Source organism: Sturnira hondurensis, unplaced genomic scaffold (assembly GCF_014824575.4).
Source record: "Sturnira hondurensis isolate 20B ecotype Veracruz unplaced genomic scaffold, ASM1482457v3 Scaffold0003681, whole genome shotgun sequence".
NCBI classification, from domain to species: domain Eukaryota; kingdom Metazoa; phylum Chordata; class Mammalia; order Chiroptera; family Phyllostomidae; genus Sturnira; species Sturnira hondurensis.
This window is the reverse complement of record NW_028076312.1, coordinates 6221800-6247375: the sequence shown is the minus strand read 5'-3', so window position 1 is coordinate 6247375 and position 25576 is coordinate 6221800. Positions and strand designations below refer to the sequence as shown.

Genomic DNA, 25576 nt, shown 5'->3' with positions numbered 1-25576 from the left:
TAGGACTAAGGGTATGAGATTGCTGGAGTGTATGTTAAGTATATATTTAACTGTATAAGAAACCTCCAAACTCTTTTCTAAAGTGTCTGCACCATTTTGCATTCCTGCCAGACATGTACGTTTTGTCCTCTTGATAAAATGATCCCTTTGCCCTGAGATGATCCTTCTGGTCCCATTCCTTATGTCAAAGTCTACTTTGTCTAATATTCACATAATGACTCTAGCTTTCTTTTTAGTTTTTGCATGATATACAGAAATTTCTTCTAACTTCTCAATTTTTATCTGTGAAGTCTTTAAATTTTTTTGTATGACAACGATGGGTCTTACTTTTTATTCAGCTGACAATCTGTCTTTTAATTGAAGTGTTTAGACTGTTTACATTTGTGGTCATTACTGATGTTGTTGACTTCAAATCTACCATCTTATTTGTTTTTTACTTATTTCATCTTTCAGTTTTCCCTCTTTCCTGGCCTTGTTTGTGATTATGTGTGTTCCTATTTTCACCGTTGGCATATCAGCTGTGCCTCTTTTGTTTTGTAATTTCAGCAGTTGCTGTGGTGTTTACGGTAAAACCTTCAATTTCTCAGTCTGTCTTCAAATTTTACTATTTTACATGTAGTTTGAGATCCTTATACATGTTGCTCACCTTTCTCTTTCCCTAACATGTATGCAGTTGTCATACAGTTTGATTATGTATCTGTAACGCGTAGTACATTGTTACTGTCTTTGCTTGAAACAGAACTGTTTTTTACTTTTATACATACTGCCCACTCCTGGTATACTGGATTTCTTTTTGCAGTCCCAAATTTCTATTTAGTATCATTTTTTAATTTTGTTTTGGGGGGTTTTGCCTGAATACTTTCCTCTAATATGTCTTACAGTAAACTCCTACTGGGAGGAACCGTTCTCATGTTTCATTGATTCCTAAACAATTTATATCGCATGGTAATTTTAGAAATTTACCTTCAATTCTTCAGCAGTGTTTCCTTTTTCTCTCAGTGATTTTAAAACATTGTCCCATTGTCCCTGCCCTGCACGGGTTCAGACGGAAAGTCTGAGGCCAGTCTTTGTTCCTCTGCACCTAGGGTGTTTCTCCCTCTCTGGCTGCTTTCAAGACTTTTGTCTTTATCTTTGATTTTCATAATTTCATTTATTATATGAGTTACCTTAATGTGTTTTTTAATGTTTTCCTTATCTGCTCTTTGTTGTCCGTGTATTCATCAGTTGATCTTTTTCACCAGGTTTGGGAGTTTTTCAGCCATTATTTGCATAGCACCCATTCCTCTTTCTGGGACTCGGTCTCCTCTGGCTGACCACTCGGTGTTACACTAAGGTTCGTTGGAGCACCGTTCAGTTCTTTTCCAACTTCTCTTTGTATTTCCAGTACTTCATTATAATAAATTTATAGTCCTATGTCTTCAAGCCTACTGTAATGTTTTTCATTTCATATATAGTATTTTTTATCTTTGAAACTAAATTGTGAATCTTTTACATTCTCCACTTCTCTCCTATCAACTTTGTATTTTTCTTAATGTCCTTGAGCATGTTTATCATGTTTATAATAGCTCTTTTAAGGTCCTCTTCTTAGAATTCTTTTCCCTCTTTTATTTCTGGGATATTACATTGTTTTTTCTACTAGCTATAGGTCATACTTTCCTTTTTTTTCATTTCTAGTAATTGTTATTTGAATGTCAGATATTGTGACATCTTTCAGGGCTGGATTTAATTCTATTTCTCTAAAGAACATTGGATTTTACTCTATTGTGCAGATAAGTAACTTGTAGATCAACAGAATCCGTTAGAGGCTCACCTTACCCTTTGCCACATGGTAGATTCAGAGAAGCCTTATTCTGTCACTATTTAGCTCCATTACTAAAGTATTATTACTCTTAATGAGACTCCATCCAGTCCTTGGTATTATGAAGTCTTTCTACCCTGTCTGATGAGAACACAAACTATTGCTAGTTCTGTGTGAGCCCTTGAAATTTTTCATTCCACTGCTTTTTGGTGGGTCACTGCCATGCACTCAATAGTTTGCTTTTAGGTGAACTCAGGTCAATGCTGCAGCCAAGACGTGGGGATTCCTCTGCAAGTCCCCAGAGCTGTCTTTTCATGTGTATTTCTCCTCTACAAATTCTAGCCTCTTCAGCCTCAGCAAACTCCCCCTTGAGCTCTTGAATTCAGCACGACTTACAAGCTCTGTTTAGGTATACTCTTTCACTGCTGGGTCCCAGGCATTTCCTCCAGGTCGTAATCTGGGGGCTCATTTGTTTCATTCTCTTTGGAATCACAGTCCAAAATTGCCTACTGTACAAGGTCTGAAAACATTTGCTTTATATATTATCCTGTTTCCAGTTATGATAGGAGCATAATTTCTGTAGCAGTTAATCTTTTATGGACATAAATAGGACTAAACTGGTTACTGATCCCTTTTGTTGAGAAATTTCTTTCTTGTTGCCTCAGACCTCAAGAGGCCTAATATTTACTGAGCTGTGAAAGTGATAAGGAAATGAGAGGGTATGAGGGAACTAAATGGCTATTTCAAAAAAGGAAAGAAAGAAATTTAGAAAACAGAAAGTGATAAGGAAATCTAAGTCTTTCAGTACAAAACCTTTAGGTTTGTATTTGGAGAACCAGAAAGGGGTACATTTTCTTCCCCGCTAACCTTCCCCGTGCTCCCCGACCCCAGTGTTCTGGACTTCCAGTCACGTGCGGTTGAACCGGTTCATCTCAGTGCCCCTGCTGCAGCCCCCTGCAGTCCGCCGGCACGCCTGAGCTGCTTCTGAAGGCATCTGCTTTCTTTTTTGAAAGGTAGTCACTGTAAGTAAATTTGAAATATGCTTTGTAATACTCACGTTTAATGTGCTCTGAAATGTAGCACTTTTGTTTGCAGTACATTAAAAATAAAACAGCAGTGGGGCTTTGTGGAACTTGCGCTTCAGATAATTTGGGGGGGTCTGTATAATGGTACCTTCCGGGTGTGTTAATGCTGCTGGGTCTATAGACGTTTCCGTGGGTTTATCACGTTCAGTGTCAGGAGAGCTACGCTGGCATTTCTCCACATAGGTAGTAAACACCACCAGGTTCTCTGATGGCAGATACTACTAAAAGGGTTTAATAAGGGGAAATTTGGGTCAAAGCTCCATGGAGAAATTTGAAACCTGATTAACATGTCTCTAAATGACCGGTTGTCTGACTTAAGATTTGGTATCTTTCATTTTTTTAATTAGCTCTAAACTCAGTTTGTTAGATGGCATCTGTAATTGCTCGTATTAACATTTTAAAACCTTGGAGGTTTTCTTTACTTCATTTTATTTACTTACTCATTTAGCATTTTGAAGATATGCCCAGCTAAGAATTTCCGCCTCTGGGAGACAGATCATGATTAACAGCAAACGTATCCCTCATAAAAGTATGTTTACCAAACCCATTAAATCTGACACTAAGGGAGAGCTTTGAACAGTCAAATTTAGAAAAGAAAATGTGTGTTCTGGATTTTTTCAAGTAGAATGAAAAACAAAATGCAAAATAAGCTCTTAGTTGTATCAATCTGATGTAAGATACTTAGGGAAATCACAGTGATGGGAAACAAGATACTCTGAACACTCATGTTCTGACTGAGGGTGATAATAGTCACAATTAAGTGATTACTCAGTGAGTAGAGCTTTGTTCTAACCCTCCGTGCACTAGTTCATTCATCATCACCCCGTGAAACAGGTGTCGTCGTCATCATCATCGTCATCGTCATTGTCGTCGTCATCATCCCTCCTCCTGAGGAGGAGATTAGTTTTAAATGTCTTATCCAAGGCTGTAGTGTAGAATAGCAGGACTTCTGGTGAAACTAAGGTCTGATTATAGCAAACTAATGGCAGCATATTGTTAAAACCAGTGTCCATGAGAAAATAAATGCTTAGAAGATGCTTAATTCAGCACTTTTGGTGTGGTCAGGCCAGCCCATCACTGTGTAGCATCTGTGTAGCTGACCGTAGGTCTCAAATTAGGGCTGGTGGGTGTGAATCGTTCTTTGGCTTGGCCACCGCAGTGCATGTTGTAAACTGACTTGCACGAACTTAGTTAGGCACGCTCCCGCTGACCCCGGCTTGCACAACTCCCTGGAGCTCCACACCAGGCCTCCTCACACAGTCACTGCTGCTGTTCTGGCCCCTGAGCCTTTTGAAATTGTGACTCGCCCCCTCCCCACCCCGCCACCGCATTTAGACTGACAGAGCACACGGGATGGGGACAGACAAATGGAAAAGACCATACGTAATGCTGTATTTTCATTGTAGTGGTATCTCTAAGTGAGCTGCTTGTCTAGTGTTTGTTACCACGGTTTCTAAGCTGAGGTGCAGGTAATGGATTTTGTCTCCTGTGTGAGTTAAGCACTCCTCAAGTACCGGAGACTGCAGAGACCGTACAAAGACATGTCATACACAGCCTCTCTCTTCTGTGGAGCTTACGTTTAGCTACTCTGTACAGAGTAGTCACCATCCAGAGTTACCACAGGACATACACTGTTTGCTCAAGGTACCACAGACACCGTTCAAAATGGAGCCGAAAAAGTGCCGTTGGGACCATGCCGACATTCTCCCTGGCAATCGGCAGGACCACGGCCCAGGAAAGAGTCTAGAAACTGCAGTGTTTGTGGTAACTTGGTATATGACACGGGAAGTAATTCAGATAATTAGGGACAACAGAAATGCTTCCGTAACTGGTGCTGTATGGTGGGTGGAGTATTGGGGTGGGGTTGGGGGGTGGGAGAATGTCCAACCAGAAGAAGCGGTTTCATGTATTCATAGATTAGAGGGACATTTGAGAGACAAAATCTAAAATTTTTAGAAGAAAATGTGGAACAAGCCTTCTTTGTATTAAAATCCTCTTTAAAAAGTTAAAAGTCAGTCCAAATATTGGGAGAAGATACTTGCAGCGTATTACTAATAAAGGATTAATATCTACAATATTAAAAATCTTAAATTTATTAGAAAAGACAATCCCATAGAAAAATGGTCAACAATTTGCACAGACCATGCACAGAAAAAGAAATTGAGATGATCTTATAAACTTATGAAGAGACACTCACTCTTACCAATAATCCGGTATAATCAAATGAAGCATACAATGAGATATGTCACATACGTCACATTAGCCAGAACTGGAAAGAAGGGTAACACCAGATGTTGGCAAGGATGTACAACAGTTGTCACTCTTCTGTCCTGTGAGCGTGTCTGTCATGTCACCACTTTGGAAGATAGTTGGCAGTAATCAGCAAAGTTGAAAATACTACGTTTACTACGTTTATATCTCAGTTAATCCAGTCTTAGGTGAATATCTACAGAAACTCTTACAATTTTACAAGAGGGGGAATGTTCATAGCAACATTGTGGTAACTCAAAATAGAACAACCTAAATGGCCCTTAATAAGAAGTAAGAGGAATGTTATATGTCATATAATAGAAAACTATATAAAAATGAAAAGCAGGGAACCTAGAGTTCCATGAGTCACATGAAAGAATTTCACAAACCTAACATTGAGTGAAAAACATCAACTTGCAGAACAATGTGCACATGCGACAACACTCTAAAGCAGGCAGAACTGTTGTCAGTCGGAATACATTCGCATAGGGAGATCTTTAACTGCGGAATAGCGGTTACCTCTAGCAGGGGGAGGACGTGCAATCAGCAATGAACAATCACCCGAACGACACAGGGTCGCAAAAGTGGCTTTACAACTGTGAGTATGCAAAACAGAGCTTGTTCCTGGGTGATTATTTATTGTTATATTATTGCCCACTGTAAACCTGTAAACCTGCTTTTGCCCTACTGATATCAGTACCCTGTACTGATAATTTTTTTTACTTAGGTGATGGTATGTGTGTGTTTATTGCTCTTGATTAACCTTTTGATGTCTCCTCATTTCATAATAAATTTTTGGAAACTTGATAGAATGCCTGATTGCACAGGAAATTTAGAAACAATTGAGGAATCTTTTTGGAAATCTGTGCAAGAGTAATAACAGAAAACCTAAAAATCAGTAATTAGAAAACCTGACAATAACAGAAAACACAAATTAGTAATTACTGTTGCCACAGTGTAATATTTTAAAGCTTCAACACAATAACAGAATTTTGATTGTTTTTCATTTAGAAATGTGGAAGATTTAAATACAGGAGATAAAACTGGAGAGAGCAATGGAGGAAAGCAGGGAGGGAGTACGGTTGTGCTGCCCTTACTGAGAGAAAGTGGAGAGGGGACCACCAGGCCAAGGGAACACAGGCAGGTTGTTTGCCGAGACACGCAAGTGAAAAGCCACACCAGTGTATTGGGAAGGTGGACTGGAGCGTTACATTCACTGACTCCTCATGTGTTGCCACAGAAAACCGCTAGGAAACTTTACAGTCTCTTAACAATACACCTTGTTTAGCGATGTGATGGAAATAGCACCTTGTTTAGTGATTTGATGGGAACTAACTACCCACAGAAACAGCTCAATGTTAGTGTTTTCTTTCAGAAAATGGAAATGAGGGAGTTGGGAGGAGGTGAATCAAAGAGTTAATCGAGTGGACAGATCACTTTAATAATTTTGAAATATTTTAATCGCATTGCATTTCCAGTGTAGTTCCTTCGGTGAGTGTACCCCCCCCCCCGAGACTTGTTTCTAATTTAAAGTGTTGAAACGTTTGTTGCTTTTTAAGATGTGAGGACCATGTCTGTTTCATATTTTCAATCTAGTTTTAAATACCCCAGACATAAGTAGTGCTGTGCAGCAGCGTCTTGAGAAGGTTGGGGAGGTTCACTCACTTCAGAGGGTTTACATGCTTGCCTGTCAGTGACAGTTTTGCAAATTTGGTCCCACGTGTCAAATTTAAGAGAGTAGATGCTGCCGTGAGGCACACGTACTGAAAATAGTGTCTCTAATAGCCGTGCAGGCAGAATTCTTTGCTATTGTGTAACACTGGGAACAGTGACATTATAATTAAGAATAACAAAAGTGGAATAGTTTTTCCAACTGTCTTCCCCCAGAAGACAGTTGTCTCCTCCTGTTAGAGGAGGATTCTTCCAATGGAAGCAAAGCAATTATTTCAGAACCAGGCGAGATCCACCTCCTTCCCACCTTGGTTCTGTGGCCGCGGGGCCCCGGTGCGGCGACTGGCGCCACAGCTATGAGGTCGCGGACCAGCACCAGAGGGCAGCCCAGTGTACTCACCGGCAGCGGTTTGCCCCTTGATAGGCCAGTTTTGGTGGCATTTTATGTTTCCAGTGGGGAGCACCTCATCACAATTCTACATTTAGACTAAAAAAACTAAGTTTTAGGCTTTTAAGTTCCATTTGATAGCTCATGTCCGTAAAACCCACCCTTTCCTGCTGTGGAGTGGAGTTGGTTACAAGGGGCCGCCCCCCCCCCCCAGAAGCACTGCTGGACAAGGGCCAGGGCTGGGAAAAGCAGTGCCATCTTTTAGCACATGTGCACACGCACACACACACACATAAATCTGCGTTCAGAGTCTTCCCTTTCTGAAAGGGAAATGCAGTTTGCACTGTGTCTGATTATTCTCTTTGGACTGTTGACTCATTTTGTTTGCATTTTCGGTTTAGTTAACATGTAGGAGAAAGAAGAGAATCTTGATGCCTCTGTATGATTATGTAATGCACTGTTTCAAATCCTTCCGTAATCTGATGAAAGCATGAAATTAAAAATACAATACTAGTATACTAACGGAAATGATGGTGATAGAAATGTATGTACAAAAAAATTACCACTGGATTGTTTCGACTTAAGAATTTGAACTTTGAAATGAAACAGGTCATTGATACACTTTTTATTTAATCTGTGGTGTCTTTTCCATTACTATTTAGTCCTCTGATCCATCTCCTCCCCACAGCCATCACCACCCTGTTGTCCATGAATCCTTTTTCCTTTCTGCTCCATCCCTCCACCAGTCCCCCTCCCCCACTAACTGTCATCCAGCACTCCATCTATGATACTAAAAAAAAAGGACAAAGAAAACAAAACAACTCTTGAGCACTGTGGGGGCAATTTTGCCCGCAAGTCCCCCCCATCCACCACAGATGAAAGTAACACTACCAAGACATGATCTGCTTAGGGAGGAGAGGTGGCCAATTTCTCAGAGGGAAAAAGGCCAGGAGCCCCTTCCTCCAGGGGCTTTTATTGGGTTGTAATACACAAGAATAGGGTGGTAAGGATCAAACCGTAGATAACATTTCAGAGAAATCTGAGGGCTTAGTCTGAGTCGCTGTCTGTCAGGAAAGGGTGTTGCAGAAACCCTGGGAGACATACTCATTTCCTGCTTGGACCCTTAACATGTGAATGAAAGCACTCTTAGCAAAGCAGGCTTCACAGGACTTTTAGGAATTCTTTCTTATGCCTGATTACTCCAGATCCCACTCTAGCCAGGCAAGGAGCTGCACCACCTCCCCATCACAGGTTTTCAGGCTTAAGTGGATTAGAGCCGGGAAGTGCTTCTCCCAGAGGGCATGGGGACTCGGGCTATGTCACATAGCTGGGGGGGTGAGGGTCCATCACTCCCTCTTTGTTGCGGCCCCTCCCCCGAGTCCTTCCATGATGGCCTCCCAAGTGATGTTGTCTGGCTTATGTTGCCCCTCCTCTGAGGAATCGTACCCATCATGGACTAACCGACCATGCTTTGAGGGCAGGGAAGTAAGTAGAGGCAGCGTTTGCTACCAGAGACAAGGTTTGTCTCCTTGTGGTTCACATTCCGGAGGTCGCCCACTCAGCCTTAGCCATGGGGGGCAGTTACAACTCCTGAAACCAGGCAGAGCGGTTCCCAGATGTGTGCCAGTGGAATGAGTGGGGGAGAGGCTATACCTGAGCAGGCATCATGCAACTTAGAGCTGAATTACTAAAGGTAGTCCATGAAATCTTTGGACACAAAGATCGAGGATGAGATTACTACATCCAGGGAACAGGTCATCAAAAGCCCTAAGCTGAGAAGGATCAAAAGAGGTTTGACTCCTTCATTTGACTGTGAGGGTGTTTAGCACAGCCATGCAAAAAAAAAAAAACCCTAATTGTTATTTTAGCTACAGAATGGCATCATCTCGTGGTGATCATCACCTTGGAAACAGCTTAATGGCCCACATGAGATGCACTGCTTGCAGTCATTTTAAAAATGACATATGAGATGTATACACATGTGTACGTAGAAGTGTCGAACAGAAACCAGCATAATATCCCAGCTGTGTGGCAGATGTGTGTATAGTAAAATGATGAAGAGGTCACGTACCAAAATCTTAGTCACACTTGTCTTTGTCATTAGACTGGTGATTTATATTGTTTTCTGTGTTCTGCTATTTTTTTTCTTATTTTTTAATTTCTTTTTTGCCACTGACACTGGACAAATATAACTTATCAGGGAAAATCAATACTCTAAGTTGAATACTTGTTATTTATAAAATATAGAAAAAGGCTTTCAAAATAATGACAAATGCAAAAAGGTGTAACAAATGTGCACTCTAGCATGAGTAACAATGAAAACACCAGAATGACTTAGGCAGGATGGGTGGGTGCTTCCCGTTTTCAAAATTTGCTTAACGACAGTCCTGGGATTGTTCTCACTGTAAAGAAACTGGTGGTGGGGGTGATGGTGCATGGTGGGGGGAAGATAGTCCGCAGACAGGGTTTCCTGCCTTCCTGCGGCACTCAGTAATTTGGGTAAAGGCTTCGGTTGCCACGGCAGTGGGCGGAGCCCTGCCGTGGAGTAGCAGCAATAAACACACCGTGGTGGTCCTTTGGAGACAGCCTCCCACTGCTGTTACTGACACCTGTGCCTAAGAGGACCCATCTCAGAGGGAGGGGCTGGGCATCTCTCCGAAGCTCCCAGGTTTGGGAAGGGTGGTCAGACTGCTGTCACATCCTCAGGAGAGCAGGCTTTGTCTGGTGGCTCCTCACCCTTACCCCTGGGAATTACTTCTCTTGATGTATTTTTCAGGTCCCAATGGGCCTTGGGCTGTTTTTGTCATTACAGTGGCTTCCTCAAATTGCTGCTTGTAGAAATGCAGCTCAGCAGGGCCCTGGCCTCTGCTGGGCTTGGTCACAAGGGGCTGAAGCTGAAGGAGTCGGGCTTGGTGTCTGATTCAGCAGCTACATGCACTTCTCGGATGTGATAACTTAGCTGTACATTTCATTTTAGCGCATTGCTCTAATTTTTTTTATGATGAGCTCTATAAATTACTCAAGAAATTTTCTCAGCATTTAGTTTCATACCTTTCAGATAAAATAAAGTTACTGAACTTCAGTAACGTTTTGCCATGTCCAACTTTTTAAGAAGGCTATTAAAAACAGCTTCCTCCTTTAGTTTATAAGAATTATGAGAGCACTGACTATAGTCAATAATACTGTACCGCATAGTTGAAAGTTGCAAAAAGAGTGGACCTTAAGTGAAAAAATTGCAACCACGTATGGTGACAGATGTTAACTACACGTGTGATGGGAATTATTTCACAATATATACAAATATCCAATCATTTTGTGAAACTGAAACCAACATGATGTTAGATGTCAATTACACCTCAATTTAAAAAATTGAGTTTACGTTATGAAGTCACATTTGTTTCCTAGAATTTTGAATTCCCTCACCACAGAAGCTCGTTCTTTTTTACCAGCCCCTGAAAACCTCTGGTAATTTGTCAGGTTGTATTTGTTCCCATGAGCCTGAGTTTCCACTGATGATCTTTGTTTCATACCCAGCGTCTTGGTGACAATAATCTGCACCAAAATTTTATCCCACTTTCTCATCTCTTCCAGCAACCTGAATTTTCTAATGTGTTTCACCTGTTATAAAGAACAGATTTTTAAAATCTCTTTAGTTTTTATTGAGTCACATAATCTACATGCCTACTTAATATATCTGATTTTTTCCATGTTTTAATCTGCTCTCTGGACACAGCCACAAACCAAAGTCCATCCTTGGAGGTTCCATTTTGGTGTAGAGGAATGTCAGTAATAAACTTATATGTAATATTTCAGGCAGGTGTGAATGATGCAGAGGCAGAATGAAGCCCAGGTGAGGAGACTGTGGAGGAAGTGGGCAGGCACTGGGTTGTGTAGAGTGATCCAGGAGGCCTCTGGATGAGGGGACATTTGGGTGAGAGAACGAGTAGAAATGAAGGGACAAGTCGTGTTGATATTTGGGGAGGAACATTCTGGATGAGGTATATAGTTCACTTGTCAAAATTCTAAACAAATTTATATGACACTAGTATTAATATTATATGACTTAAGTTTCTTCTGAAAAGTATGTACAGAGTCATTTTGGTGTTCCTTTCTACCTGCACTTTTCCCTGCACCCTGAGCTTATGATGACCCAACTTGGTTACGTTCCTGTGCACCTGCGTCTAGTCATGGCCCCCAGCGACGCCGTCTGAGTGGAGAAAGATGCGTTTTTGTTAGTTAAGTCTGTGTATTTTGTAGGGTGTTTCTCAGGAATGGAAAGTTCTCTGCCAGTTTTTGTCTCTTCTGCCATCTTTCCCTTTTATTGTTTACATTCACGTTTGACCTCTCAGTGTCAAGACAGGGTCCAGGACAGAATGGAAACCATAAATGTTAATAAGTGGGTTGCATCCACCCTCCCTTAAATTAAGGGTGAAAGGTGTATCTCCTTTCTGTTAAAAATTCATCAATAGTGTCAGGAGGTTTCTCTTCTCAAAATACTTTAACAAAGAAAAATCATGAGTACATGAATGAAATTTTTAAAGTTTTTATGTTTTACCATGAAAATTGGATGCATTTTCTTTTAGGAGGCAGCATCCTTAACTTTAAAAAATACATTTCTAAAGGATTCGTATATATTAACTTACCTACCTTTCAGAATAACCCTATGAAGTAGGGACTGTTTTATTTCTACTTCACAGAGAAAGGAGGTGAAGCGCGGAGAGGCCTCGTGACTTACCCACCCGAGGTCACTCAGGTGAAGACCAGAATTTCAAACCAGTCGCTCTCTGTTAAAAAACACTGTGTTGGCTTCTGTCCAGGGGCCACCTCGTTAAAGGATGGTGGTAAATAGCAATGCTATGAGACTTCCATAATTGGGATTCGCATTTTGATTCAGTGTCTCAGGTCAAATATCTGGCAGAGATGCTGGAGGTCAAAAGAACATCTTTTTTTTTCCTTCAAAGTCCTGCTGAAAACTGAACCCTCATTTAACACCTTCTCTGTCTTACAAATATTACCCAGTAATGGAACGAATGACTTCTTCCTCTTTTTACACACTTGATGCCCATTGTGCTGTTTCTTAGGTTAGTGCCACACTGTCATTGGGTGTTTACAGCTTATCACACAGTAAGATAGAGTGTTAATGCACCCGCTTCATCGGGTGAACTCTTTAGGGGTAGGGACTGTGTCCTTATAACCTTGATGTAGCAAACACTGGAACAACACTCTAAAATAATTGACAACTTGTATTTATAGATTTATCACCAAAGACATTAGGTTACTTATCCAAAATCAGAAATAGTGGACGTCATGGTGTGAATAAAATCCAGGTCTCCTGGCTCCCAGTCCAGGGTACTTTTTGAGATTCTAGAAAGATTGGTTTAGGGTAAGTCTTAACTTCTTAAAGGGCCAGAACTATATCCAGAGTAAGCGTTACCCTCGGGGGACACCGTGGGGAGGATGTGTTACAGTTCTTGTCTCATGTTCGGTTCTCTATTGATGATAGAAATGTATTCCTGTCACATAAAAGAAGGAAATCTTTTTCTGGGAAAAGCAATATATATAAGTTGTACTTCTGGTTCCTTTAAGGCTTCCCCAGTTTTTCCTTTTATAAAGTGGAGTTGACTACATGTAATAGCCCCTAATCTTAAAGAGAAAGATTGCAAAGATTAACTGATTTTTCAAAAATGTGTAAATTGTCTTAAATGTCTCAAAGATATTATTTATTAAGATAGGATGGTACTGGTAATAGTTCATCCCTACCACTCTGTTATGAACCTGGGGGCGACCCATGCTGCCGGCCGCTCCCTGTGGGCGGCCCCCTCCCATGGTAACCTCTGTCAGGCTCAGCTTGGAGCTCATCGCTTCAAGCAGAATCTGAAAGGGTCTGAGTTACTCTGTTAATTAAGATGCAGTAGTGCTTCATGGTGGTGCCTGAAGCTGTTTTGTGAAGGTGAGTTGGGGATAAATACGCAGGGATTACCGGTAACTTCACTTGATGATTTGCAGGGTTGCCATCCAGGGATCCATCTGACTCCTTTGCAGACCAGCCCCAGACCGCAGACTCCCCTGCTGTCTCAGTGACGTAGAACTGCAGAGCTTGCTTCCTGCCCGAGTGCATATCTCCTCACCCTGTAAAGATAGAGACTTCAAGAATTTTGCCCAAATTTGGATTACTATCACTAGGGAAATATAGCAACTTTAAAAATGTCTTTTTCAGGTCATTGCTGGCAGGTCTTATTTGATCCACAGTTAACAACATTTAAAAAAATAAAAATTTCCTGGCTGCTGTGGCTCAGTGGACTGAGTGCTGGCCTGCAAACCAAAAGTTCATCAGTTCAATTCCCAGTCTAGGGCACAGGCCTGGGTTACAGGCCAGGTCTCCAGTAGGGGGCGTGTGAGAGGCAACCACACATGGATGTTTCTCTCTCCCTCCCTTCCCTTTTCTCTAAAAATAAATAAAATCTTTAAAAAATAAAATATTTCCCATAAGCATCCTGTTTTATTTTAACCTCTCCTGAAAAATCAGGATGGTTTGGTTTTATCTTCCAGTGTGGTCATTCAGTGAGACTAGATAGACAGAGGTGTGCACTCTCCACTCTTCAGGGTTGTATAATAATGTATACAGTTTCCCTTCAGTGTTCAGCATTATCATCTTGGCTCCTATAGACATTGGTTCTGTAACCCCTGATGTGTTGAGTTCAATACTCTTCCTATAAGACCATTCAGCACATGCAGGATGAAATAACCGCCTAAGTTTTCTGCATCAGATACCCTTTGACATTTAGTCCATCATGCTTGTGTTTGTGATTCCACACTCACCAAGCAGTCCAGGGGTTCCATGGAGAGTTACCTGTGGGCTGTGATTGTGCAGGACCTGGACCGTCGGAGACGGGAGTCTCGGTGCTTATATGCTCTGACCTCAAGCCCTATCAGTATCTAAGTTTGCTTATCATTAACATGGGGTTAACGAGTGTAGCTGGCCATAACACTGTTTCGAGTATTAAAATGAAGTAATGCATATAAAAATAAAAGTAAATAAAAATGGTGTCTTGTACAAATCTAGCATGTGCCCAGTGGCCCTAGTGGAAAAGGGCTTTTGCTGAGTACGTACATCTGTGTTTCCACGTGCAACAAGGTGTTGGATTTAGTTTGGAATGCCCTCCTTGGTATTGCCTTATATTTTAAATGTCTTTGTCCATTAATATATGAAGAAATTGAAGGTGTTTTGCATAAAACTACCATATCCTCACCTTTCCTTGTTTTCTAGGCTCTCAGGGCCTGCCTTCATGGTCAGGCTTCAGCCATGCATGACTCAAGCATTCTTTCTCATTAGTGTGGATACAGCTTGACTTCCAACCTTCTGGACTCTTTGGGGGTAGGGGAAATGGTATTGTTTTCAGGGAAGGATGTTTTTCAAGGCAAGAGACAGGAAAGATGAGTATATTAAAGAAAAATAAACAACACACATACTGTGTCTTTCTGTGCATATTAAGTCATTCTGATATTAAACTTGAAGAAAAGGGAAAAGTAGATGATCAGGAACCCAGAGTGAAGGTCAAAAACAGGATGAGATCTTCATGCAGGAAGAAATTCCCTTCCCTTTGAATAAAATAAAAAATTGGAACAGTAAGATCTTAAACACAATCTGTTCACAGTTCAGTTCAGAAGAAATGAAAATTGGAGAGTACAGCATGCTAATAGGAACTTTTGCCTGAAGTTTATACCTTTTGATGGATTTTTAAAAACTTTATTTCTGGCAGATATCCATTATTACTCTTTATTTAATATTTTATTACTCAGGGATATTTTATACAAAAGAAGGATGACAGTTGTTTTTTATTCCCAGTTGTGCATTTAACTATTTTACAAAGATCAGTGATAATAATTGAAGCCAAATATTATCCATTCTACTTTATATTTCCAAAAAGAAGTCTTCAAATGTATACAAAAGATGAGATGAGAAAATTAATAAGAACTGCTGTGTAATATTGAAGACTTAATGATATGTCCAGTATCACTCATCTTTGGAATAAATCCCAATTTCTCTTTTGCAGAAGTGTATATTCTGAATGTGTGCATAACAGAATAACAGTCACAGGAGCCTGTTCACGTTTTTTGTTTGTTTCTTACTGTTGCCTGGAGCAGGTGCTGGTTCATTTGCACAGACGGTTTGCCAGGGTATCCCTTCAATCCTGAGTGGGCAGTGTTTTTCCTGATAGGTCAGGTTCCATGCTGAATCAGCTCTCAAATAACTTGAAATTTCTCCCCTCTTCCTTCCCTGCATCAGGGAGGGGAGAATCCCCCTCTACCCTTCTTAAGTTCTTGTGGCTGGGCTAATCAGAAAAGTGATGAAAGACCAGATTACATGGAGAAAAAGAATCAATTTAATACATGCACACAGGAGATTATAAATGGTGTCCTCAGAAATGATGAACCACCCAGCCTTTTAAACAAATAAACAATAAATTTTTGAAGAAATAATAGGACAGAGATACTTAGGTTTGGGTGCCCATTGGTGAGGAGTCTAAACCCAGGTTGGGCTGGGTGGTGTATTAATAAAAGAGTGATGAGCGGTATTCCTGTAAGTTCCTTGGCCCCAGCTTCCGGAGCTCCAGTGATAAGGGCATCTGTCTAGACCCCGTGGGAGCAAGGAGGGCACCCTTCACAGGGGAGGTTTATGCCCTGCATTCAAGGAGACAAGAAGGGGTCAACATGTCCTTCTGCGCTGGCTGCTTATCAAATAACTCTAAATCAAAGTAATCACTGTGCCATTGTGGGATTCTTGGGGCCAGCAGCCCTGGGCCCCAGCACCCGCAACACAAAAGTGGTCAGTGCTGTGGGGAACTGAGTGGTGCAGGTTAGAAGGGGTCTTGGGTTCCGCATCTGCAAAATGGAGTTCATACCGGTGGTCCTGTGGAGTTGTGGGCGTTAGTTAATACACACCAAGTTTTGGAGCAGCGCTTAAATCAGTGTGCCCTCAGTCAGTGTTGGCTGCGGCTGCTGCTCCTGCTGTCACTATCATTGCTACTAGTGTTACTGCTCTGCAGAAATGCGGGCCGGTAGCATTTGAGAGGCCGGCACGGGACGGTGCCTCTGTTCTGAATCGTGGCTGTGAGCTGTGAGCAGGGATACCTTTGAAGGTCCTGGAGTTCAGTGAGATGAGAGAACACACCTGACCTGTGTTCCTCTCCTTTCCCTGCACCCCACATCCACCTCAGTCCAGCCAGGCCTGACCATGGCAAAGGTGGAAAATGTGTCCTTCTTCATGCATCCTTAGAACACATGTCCTCGCTGAATCGCCCTGTACAGTGGCTCTGAAACCCTTAGGTAGGTAGGCTCCTCAGCAGCTTACTCTGTCTCTTAGAACTGCAATGTAAGTAATAGTGGAAACATTGATGTAAAATAGAGAAATTAATACCTAACTAAATGAATTGTTTGGCTCAAATAGAATGGATGTTTACAAATCTAGCCCAGTGCCCAGTGCCTTCTCCGTACCTTCCATTTCTATCTTAATTTACTTTGCACCTCTGTACATATTTGGGGCTTTTTCTCCCATATGGGAAATCATCATCTCCTTACTGTGTTCCTTGTTCTGATTTCTCTTGTTCTCGCCTTAACCTCTACCTTCCATGGCCTGCTCTAAATGAATGCTCACTGGGTTACAAAGTTTGCGAATAATTTTTTTAAAAGAAAAAAAAACTAGAGACTCTATTTCTGGCAATATGATGGCCTAGGAATTGTGAAACTCTTCCATTATAAACCATCTGAACGTGATAAGATATTTTCAAATCCAGGGAGGTAAGCTAACCCTGGGACTGCTAAAACCCCTCAGTGCATCTCTGGATCTGGGTGCTCAAAGAGCCGCACTAGAGACGGAATTACCCAGCTTTTGGCACAGAAAGAGAAAAAGACAGAGAATAGGAGGGAGCACGGAGTGGATTGAGAAGTCAGAGCCCCAGAGGTTACAGTAGTGGGCCTAGTAGAGGAGAGAGTATTCAGGGTATAATGACTACAAGTATATGCAGGTGATAGAGGAAGCCTAAAGAAAACTAAGTTGGATAAAGTTAAACCTGTTTCTAAATGTCATGTCTGAGTGTCTAGAAACTCAGACATGACATTTACACTTCAGATAGATATCCCAGCAAGGATGGGAGCCAAAAGGTACAAAGTAATGCCTTCATAAGAAAAAGGACTTGTGGTCCTAGGATTTTTAATGAAATAAAGACATTTTTATGTAAATAAAAGTAGAAAAAGGTTTATCACCTAAAGACTCTCAAAATGGGGACACCTGTAAAAGGTAAACAATAAAAAAATTTTTAAATTAAAGAAACTTGCTAAGTATAGATTTCAAGAAGTAGTTGAAATAAGTCGGCCTGAGGTGCCAAAGGCAGTAACAAAGAAAGGTAGTGGTAAACAGAGTAAATCTGAAGGGAATGACAGCTGATAGAAAAATAATGATGTCTGTTTTAACAGTATTAAAAAAACTAACGCTTTTGCACTATAGACAACCAGATTTGTTAAAAACACACCCACTTGCCAGCTTCTCTACCACGTTGTAAGTAAAGCCTTTGAATAGGATGCATTGGGATTCTTGTCAGTAATGTCCTTGCTTCCTCCCATCCTGTTCATTATATAACTACATTACAACTCTCTCCTTAGTTGTGTATACTTAATATGTGCTGCGAAGTCAGTTTTAACTACTCTCTAGTCACCATCACAAGGAACAGTGCCCCTCATTCATCGGTGGCTAGCCCATGCATTTCACCTGAGGAGCTTCACCAAGGGTGCAAAAGCCAGAGGAGCAGTCGGGCAGGGGGGGGGGGGGGGGGGGTATTTAAAATCCAGGCAGTTGAACCTGCCTCTAGGGACCCTTCCCAGCCTGCCCTAGTGCACGCAGTCCCTTTCTTCCCTGAATTCCACTCATCGGCACCCACACCATCTCATCTGTAAGTGGAGGTGATAGTAGTGCCTTATTTTTATAGTTATGGTGTGGGTTAGATGGGTTAGTACATGGAAAATCACTTAGGACAGCACTTTTACAGCATACTGGCTGTATACTGTTGAGCACTTGCTTCTAATCTATCTTGTTAGGAGGCTTGGTTGCTTCATTTAGGTTTAAACAACTGAATTATTAATTGACCAAAAACCAGATTAAGTTTTACATTCCTGTGGGAGATGGAAAAGTAGAGAATGCAATACAGGGTTAAAGCTCACTGCATTACCATTAGTCACCCTGGGTGACTTTGGATCACATTTCAGCTGGAGAGGGCTTCGAGATTTGTTTCTAGTAAGTTTAGCATGGTAATGAAAAAGCACTGTTAAAAAAATTTGTGAACATGTGCATTCATAAAGAGGAGATTTCTACTTGAAAAGTAGAAAAATAGATTTGTAGATCTTGCAACCGAAGGAATCTCAAAAGTGCCGCTAAACTAGTTTTAGGACTGTGGGGAATATCTTTAAAACTTAGGACCTATATTTCTCCTATAGAAAACATAAGAGTTTTTTCCTAAATTTCTTTCTAGTATTAGCCAGTGCTTTGCCTTACATTACATAGATTATCCACATTTTAAAATGAAGCAGCTCAAGTCCCAAGAGTTGGAGGGACTGGTCAGCAGTTACCCAGTTGGGGTCAGTGCATGAGAGGACAGGTTTAAGTCCAGGTTCAGATACCAGCTGGTCTACACTTGAGTCAGATGCCTCCACCACCCCGTGGTCCTGCTCTGCAACAGTGCCTGCCACCCATGGTCACTTCGTGTGCACTGTTCTTATGTGAAGCATGTCAGTATTTGATACCTATTGAAAATAGTGTGTGTGTGTGTGTGTGTGTGTAATCTATGATTCTATGTATAGTGGTCCCTTCTTTCTTTATAAAGGTTATGGAATACTCTTCTGACCATTTATTTTTGAATACACACTTTTAAAACTTACGTAGTGGAAACAGATGGGACAATTTTTTCAAATTTCCCCTGGAAACCTGCGGAGCGGATGTTGTGAGTCCTCTTGTGCCAGGTGGACGGCTCAGCATGGTGTTGGCAGGAGCGCCTGGGTTCTGTGGGTGGGTATACACCCAGCTCCCAAGCCTGAAAATTCTTGAGTCTTCAGTTAAAGGAATGTTAAAGGATTTAAATGTTAAGAATAATGTTCTTCCTAAATTAATCAGGTGTCCAACTCAAAGACAGTCTAAAGGCAGCCCCAGAGTTGACAAAGGAGTAAGTATAACTAGCCCTCCCTCCCTATTGGGATAGACATATTTAGAAAAATGCCAATCATTTTAGCATTTCCAGTTACAGAGTTCATTTTATTAAGATTAAGAATTAATAGTTAAAGTGTATTGCTAATCTGTGTTTTTGCTTTTAGGACAATCTATAAAAGTTTATTTAAGTCAATAGAGAAATTCTATTCACTTTTTGGTCCAGCAAAATAGGAAGAAAAGGGGTGTAAGGGCTTCTGAAAGAAAATTTATTTCAAGAACTTCTAAGAGGGTGGCGAATGTTTGCCTTGCACTGTGCCAGGTTCTGTGAATTCTAAAGATGAAGGTATCTACCTGATCTCAGGTCATTCACAGTCTCCTGAAGGAGAAATTTAGACAAAAAATTATGTTACAGTGAAGCAGGTTCTGCCACAGAGGTATCACAGGTGGTCACAGAAGTAGTAATAATCGAAGTTATCCTCTGGTGGGGGGATGGCAGAAATGCCGAGAGGAGTCCTTTTATATTCCGAGACTTTTTTTATGACTCCTAGAAACTGTGGCAAAGACTTAAAGGTGTTGGTGCATGAGCGGTGCAAACATCTCTTGGATTAACGTGTGTCCCCTTGTGCCTCCTCTGCTGTCCCAGCCCCAGAGCCCTCTGTCCCAGAGGGCAGACTGCGGAGCCCTGCTGACTGGGTGTGGGTTCCTCCTTCCTCTTCTCACCGTGTGACCCTGAGAGATTAATTCTCCGTGCTTCAGTTTTGTAAACAGCAGGAGGAATAGTACCTGGCTCTCAGGATTATCATGAAGATTGGATGAGCTAATTCATGGAAAACATTTGTAGAATACTGCCTGTTACACAGTAAAACTTGAGAAAGCCTTAGTTCTCCTTACTAGTTCTGGTGGCTGATGAACCAGGACACTGAAGCACAATCACCCTGTTGATCGTGTAGGTTCTCCTTCTGAAATGCTCGCGTCTGTCTGATAAAATTCTTATTTTTTCTCCTTTCTAGCGCCAAGAGGAAAGCGAGGCTGGAAAACCTTTTATGCTGTACTGAAAGGAACAGTTCTTTACTTGCAAAAGGTAACAATAAGTTAATTAATTAATTTATTCATCAAAACTGCGCAATGATAGATAATTTACCTCAAAAACATTCAGTTTGTACAAACACCCAGCAGACTGTTTAATTGATGTCTGAACTCTTTTAACATTCAGTTAGAAATTTTGCATGTATGTTAATAAGTTGAATTTCCTAAGGTCCTTGCAGGTACAGACCTGTGGTAGCACTTACTCCAGTGGATGTTTGTGCTATAAATTAGTTACCTTTTATTTACTGTTATTTAATAGTATGTCTTTACTTAGTTATTTACCTTTATTTAGCTCCTACCTAGATCTAGAAACACAGCACGTCAAAACTTATGAAACACAGCAAAAGCAGTCCTAGGAGGGGAGTTTACAGAGAAAAACACACACATTTAAAAGTAAGTATCAAATCAACAGCCTAAGTTTTACACCTCACGTAGCCAGAAAAGGAACAAAGCCCTAAGTTAGTAGAAGGACGGAAACATTAAGGTTAGAGCAGAAATAAATGAAATAGAGACCAGAAAAACAACAGGAAAAAAATCAGTGAAAATAAGAATTGATTTTTTGAAAAGATCAATTAAATTAGCAAAACTTTAGCTAGACTGCTAAGAAAAAAAAGACTCAAAATCAGAAATGAAAGAAGGGACTTGGCTGGTGTAGCTCAGTGGATTGAGTGCGGGCCTGCGAACCACACGATCGCGGTTCAATTCCCAGTCAGGGCACATGCCTGGGTTGCAGACCAGTTCCCAGCAGGGGACTCATGAGAGGCAACCATACATTCATACTTCTCTCCTTCTCTCCTTCCCTTCCCCTCTAAAGATAGATAAATAATTTCTTTAAAAAAATAAGAAATGAAGGGAAGAAGGGATAGTACAGCTGATATCACAGAAATTAAAAAAAAAACCAGCTACACCAACAACCTAGAAGAAATGGATAAATTCCTAAAACATACAATCTGCCAAGACCAAATCATGAATAAATAAAAATCAGGACAGGCCTATATCTAGTAAGGAGATAGAAGCAGTGATCAGCAGTTCACCAGTAAAGTCTACCAAACTTATACAGAAGAATTAATGCTTCTCAAATTCTTCTGAAAAATTGAAGGGGGTCAGGGGAACACTTCCAAACTCAGCTTATGAGACCAGCATTATCTTCATACCAAAACCAGAAAAAAATACTACAAGAAAAGTACAGGCCAACATCCCTGACAATTATAGATACAAAAACTATCAACAAAATACCAGCAAACCAAAGTCCGCATCATAATGAAAGAAGCACACATATACCATGACCAAGTACGATTTACTCCTGGGATGCAAGGATGGTTCAACACATGAAAATGAGTTAATATGATAAACCACACTAACACAACAAAAGTTATAAACCGCATGATGTCTCCATAGATGTAGAAAAACATTTAGTGAGAATTCAGCACCTTTTGTGATTTGAAAAACCTCAAGGTAGGGATAAATGGCATTCACCTTGTATGTAGAGGCCGTGTCTGAGAAGCCCACGGCTGGCAGAAGATCCTCTGTTTAGGTCAGAGAGTTTATTCTACTTGTACTTGAACTAACTATTGATAGAGGAGGACTTACTATTAGCATTTTGTACGTTTTCTCCTTTGTAGCTTTTTAACCCTCTTTTTTTCTGTTGCTGTCTTCCTTTGTGTTTTGTTGATATTTTGTAGAAGCGTGTTTTGATTACTTTCTCATTTTTTTGGTATATTTTCTATAGTATTTTCTTTGCGGTTACCATGAGGCTTACATGAAATGTATTATAGTTCTAATAGTTCATTTTAAGCTGATAACTTAATTCCAATGGCATACAGAAACTCTTCACTTCTTTTTGTGTACCCATTAGCAGATTTGGGGGTGTATAGTTTTTCTTGGTACTTTTCTTTGTTCACATTTATAGTATGGTTAAAAGTGATCTGTACAGTATTTCATTATTTTGTATTTGTTCCTGTATTTACTTTTACCAGTGAGAGTTATACTTCACAAGTTTTCATGTTGCTGTTCCATTCCCTTTCATTTCATCTTTTTCTTTTTATTTTAGTTACTGTAAGACAGGCCCAGCAGTGACACAGTCCATCAGTTATATTGCTTATCTGGGAAACTCTTTATCTCTCCTTTGTCTTTAAAAAACTAATTTGCTGGGTATTCTGTTCTTGGTTTGCAGGGGTTGGGGGTTTCCAGCATTTTAAATACATCATTCTACAGTCTCTTGACCTTCAAGACTTCTGCTGGGAAATCCTGTGATAGTCTTAAAGGTTTTTCTTGTATATGACAAGTCACTCTTGCTGCTTTCAAAATTCTCTCTTCATCCTTGATTTCTGAGATTGATTATAATGTGTGTTGATCTGGCTGCCCATTTTCTTCCCCAGATTTGGGGAGTTTCTGGTTCTGCAGCAGCAAGCCACCCAGCCCTCCCTTGTTCTTAGTTGCAGCCAGGGTCCAGAGTCTTCCAGATCCCCGCCAGTGTCCCGAGTCAGGTGACACAGACACCCTTTCCCTGGGGCGGCCCTCTGACAAGCCCCAATGCCAGACACACACTCTGCTCCCCTTTCCCCTCCCAAGAGAGAAGCCTTAGGTTAGGCACCTCTCCCCCAGCCTTTGTTCCTCACCCACTTCAATGCAGCTGTTCTTGGGTTTTTGCTCACCTAATGTAGTGCGACTTCTTGATTGCATTGTGGCATTCTCATAAAGGTGTTTTGACCGGTATCTCATTGTTAAATGGGTGTTTCTGCAGGGAGCACGAACTGAGAACTTCCTGTTCCACCATCTTGCTCATGTTATTCAAAGGAAAAGAGTTTAAAATCTACTTGGACTGTGATACAGTCTGAGCATCCTTTTCTTTTTACTCTACTTATTATCACAAATATCTTTAAATTAAAAGGTGTGTAGAGGCATGTTTTTTGGTCAATCCGGTATCTGGTGACTATGAAATAGTAAGTCATGGTTTTATTCTTCCCTCTTTTCTTAATAAAGTTTACAAAGCATTTGTTTTAATTGCTTATAATGGTTTCCATTGAACAGACTTACAAAATTTAACCTTTTCCTGTTTTTAGACATCCCCACTTTCAGTTTTGCATAGTTACAGATAATGGTATACATATTCGTGCACATATCTGTTTATTTCCTGGAGGCAGAGCACTGCATGTCGGGGGCATGGGGACAAGGCAGGCGCTGGCTCACGTCGTAGGCGCACCACGGGCGTGCTTCCAGTTTGGTCCAGAGCACTGTGATGGGCAAATTGCACAAGTGTTTTGGTTTCCCAATGTACATAAAGTTATATTTACACTGTATTGTGGTCTGTTGAGTGTAAGATGGCATCATGTAAGAAAACAATGTTTATACCTTAATTAAAAAATACTTTATTGCAAAAAAATGCTAGCCGTCATCTGAGCCTTAGCGAGTGGTAATCTTTTCGCTGGTGGAGGATCTTGCCCAGGTACCATCGAAGATCACTGACCCCAGATCACTGTAACTAATATAATAATAGAGAAAAAGTTCAAAATATTGTAAGAGTTATCAATGTGATACAGAGACATGAAGTGAGCAGATTCGGTGGAGAAAGGGCACCAGTAGACTTGCTCTGTGTGGGGTTGCCACAGACTTTCAAGTTGTGAAAACACACTCTCTGGGAAGCACAGGAAGGCGAAGTCCGTGTGGCCACGTGTTCACAGATTGCCCCTGGACAGGGCAAACAAGGTCTTTTAGTCCCAAGAGCAGTTAAGGACAAAATCCGTCTCATCACAACCAAGAAAAATGCCTCATTCAGTTTTGAGCATTATGTTTTCAGTGCCCAAACACGTGCCCTGACACAACTGACATACTTCTCTCCCACACTTGCGTGTCTGTGGGAGCCCCTCCCTGAGAGGTGGCGCCTGCAGTACCGAGTCAGCTGGCCTCCCTAACCTGACCCATTCAGAGAATGAACTGCTTTGCAGTGGAGGTACAGCTGTTGGAGGAAAACATATTTGATTCATTCAAAAATATTAATGCGATATATAATAAAATTGAAAGAATTATCCTTTTTGAGAAACCAGCCTTGCTTAGGAATCCCCCAGATCGACATTTTAAAGGGCCTGGACTGCACTACATCACATCCTGTTCCAGCATTTCGCATCCTGCCAGGGCAGCTCTGCAGGGGACACCTCTGTGATTCCTTTTTGTCCTAGTTCCCTACCGAACTTGATTCAGATGTCTAGACTGGGAAGGACCGTATTTAACAGAAACCCCCTTTTGTGAACATTTCTTTAGAAGTAGATTAGGTAAGGAATATTAGAGCATGGGATGATTCCCTGGACCAGGGCTTTTTTTGTGGGTGAATAACTTCTGCAGGGAAAGGTATGGAGTTAGTTGAAATCCAAAGATGAACAACAGCAACAACAACAGACGACGGGTGACATCCTGCTAAAATGCACACATTACTTGGAGGGACAGAGCAATGGGGAAAATGGAGATGGTTGTTGATGTTAGGAGACAGCCCTGCTTTTAGGTGGCTGGATAGCTGGTATTGCCTGTATTTCCCTGTGGAACCAACACCGCGTTGGCCTCCTGCAGAGCAGCGTGTGGGTACGTGCCGGGTCCACATTAGTCCTTTCAGCTCGCTTTGTCTCCGCAGGGAACAGCCTTTGAAATTAAACTTCATGTATCACAGCTGTTTCCCCAGCATAAATCCTGTTCTTTCGGCTTACGTTTTCATTTTCTCTAAAAGCTCTCTATGGGGCATGGCTGTCTTTGGCAAACCATTCCATTGAATACCTAGTGACAGGATTTCCACCCACTCCACCCCAGGGTGAGCCTGGGAAGAGGGAAGAACGCTCTCCCATTGAACATCTGACAGAAGTGAGGCAAAGAGAGATGCTGTTCCCAGCTCACCAGCCTTTCCTATCTCCTTGTGCTCTCTCTGAGGTCAGAGAATTGAGTTGAGTTGGATTCATCCAGACATAGAAGAGAAAGAACTAAATATGGACAAGAGAGTTGAACTTGGAAGCCTTAACCTCAGTTTGGATACAGTTCCCAAATTAGACCACATGGCCATATTTAGGGCTCCTCTGGAGTGGCACAGATGCGGAGTTCGGGAAGTTGGGTGAAATTCCTTGTGT

At 41.3% G+C, this 25576-nt stretch overlaps 1 protein-coding gene across 5 annotated transcripts in view; it reads left to right on the top strand.

The window, feature by feature from the left end:
* The window catches only part of PSD3 (pleckstrin and Sec7 domain containing 3), a 572156-nt gene that overhangs the window by 489798 nt on the left and 56782 nt on the right, over positions 1-25576 (top strand). For all 5 annotated transcript variants that reach the window (XM_037042118.1, XM_037042117.1, XM_037042121.1 and 2 more), the window contains one exon: positions 20396-20466. In XM_037042118.1, the coding sequence (XP_036898013.1) occupies positions 20396-20466 (71 nt within the window). The remainder of the gene's footprint in view (positions 1-20395; positions 20467-25576) is intronic.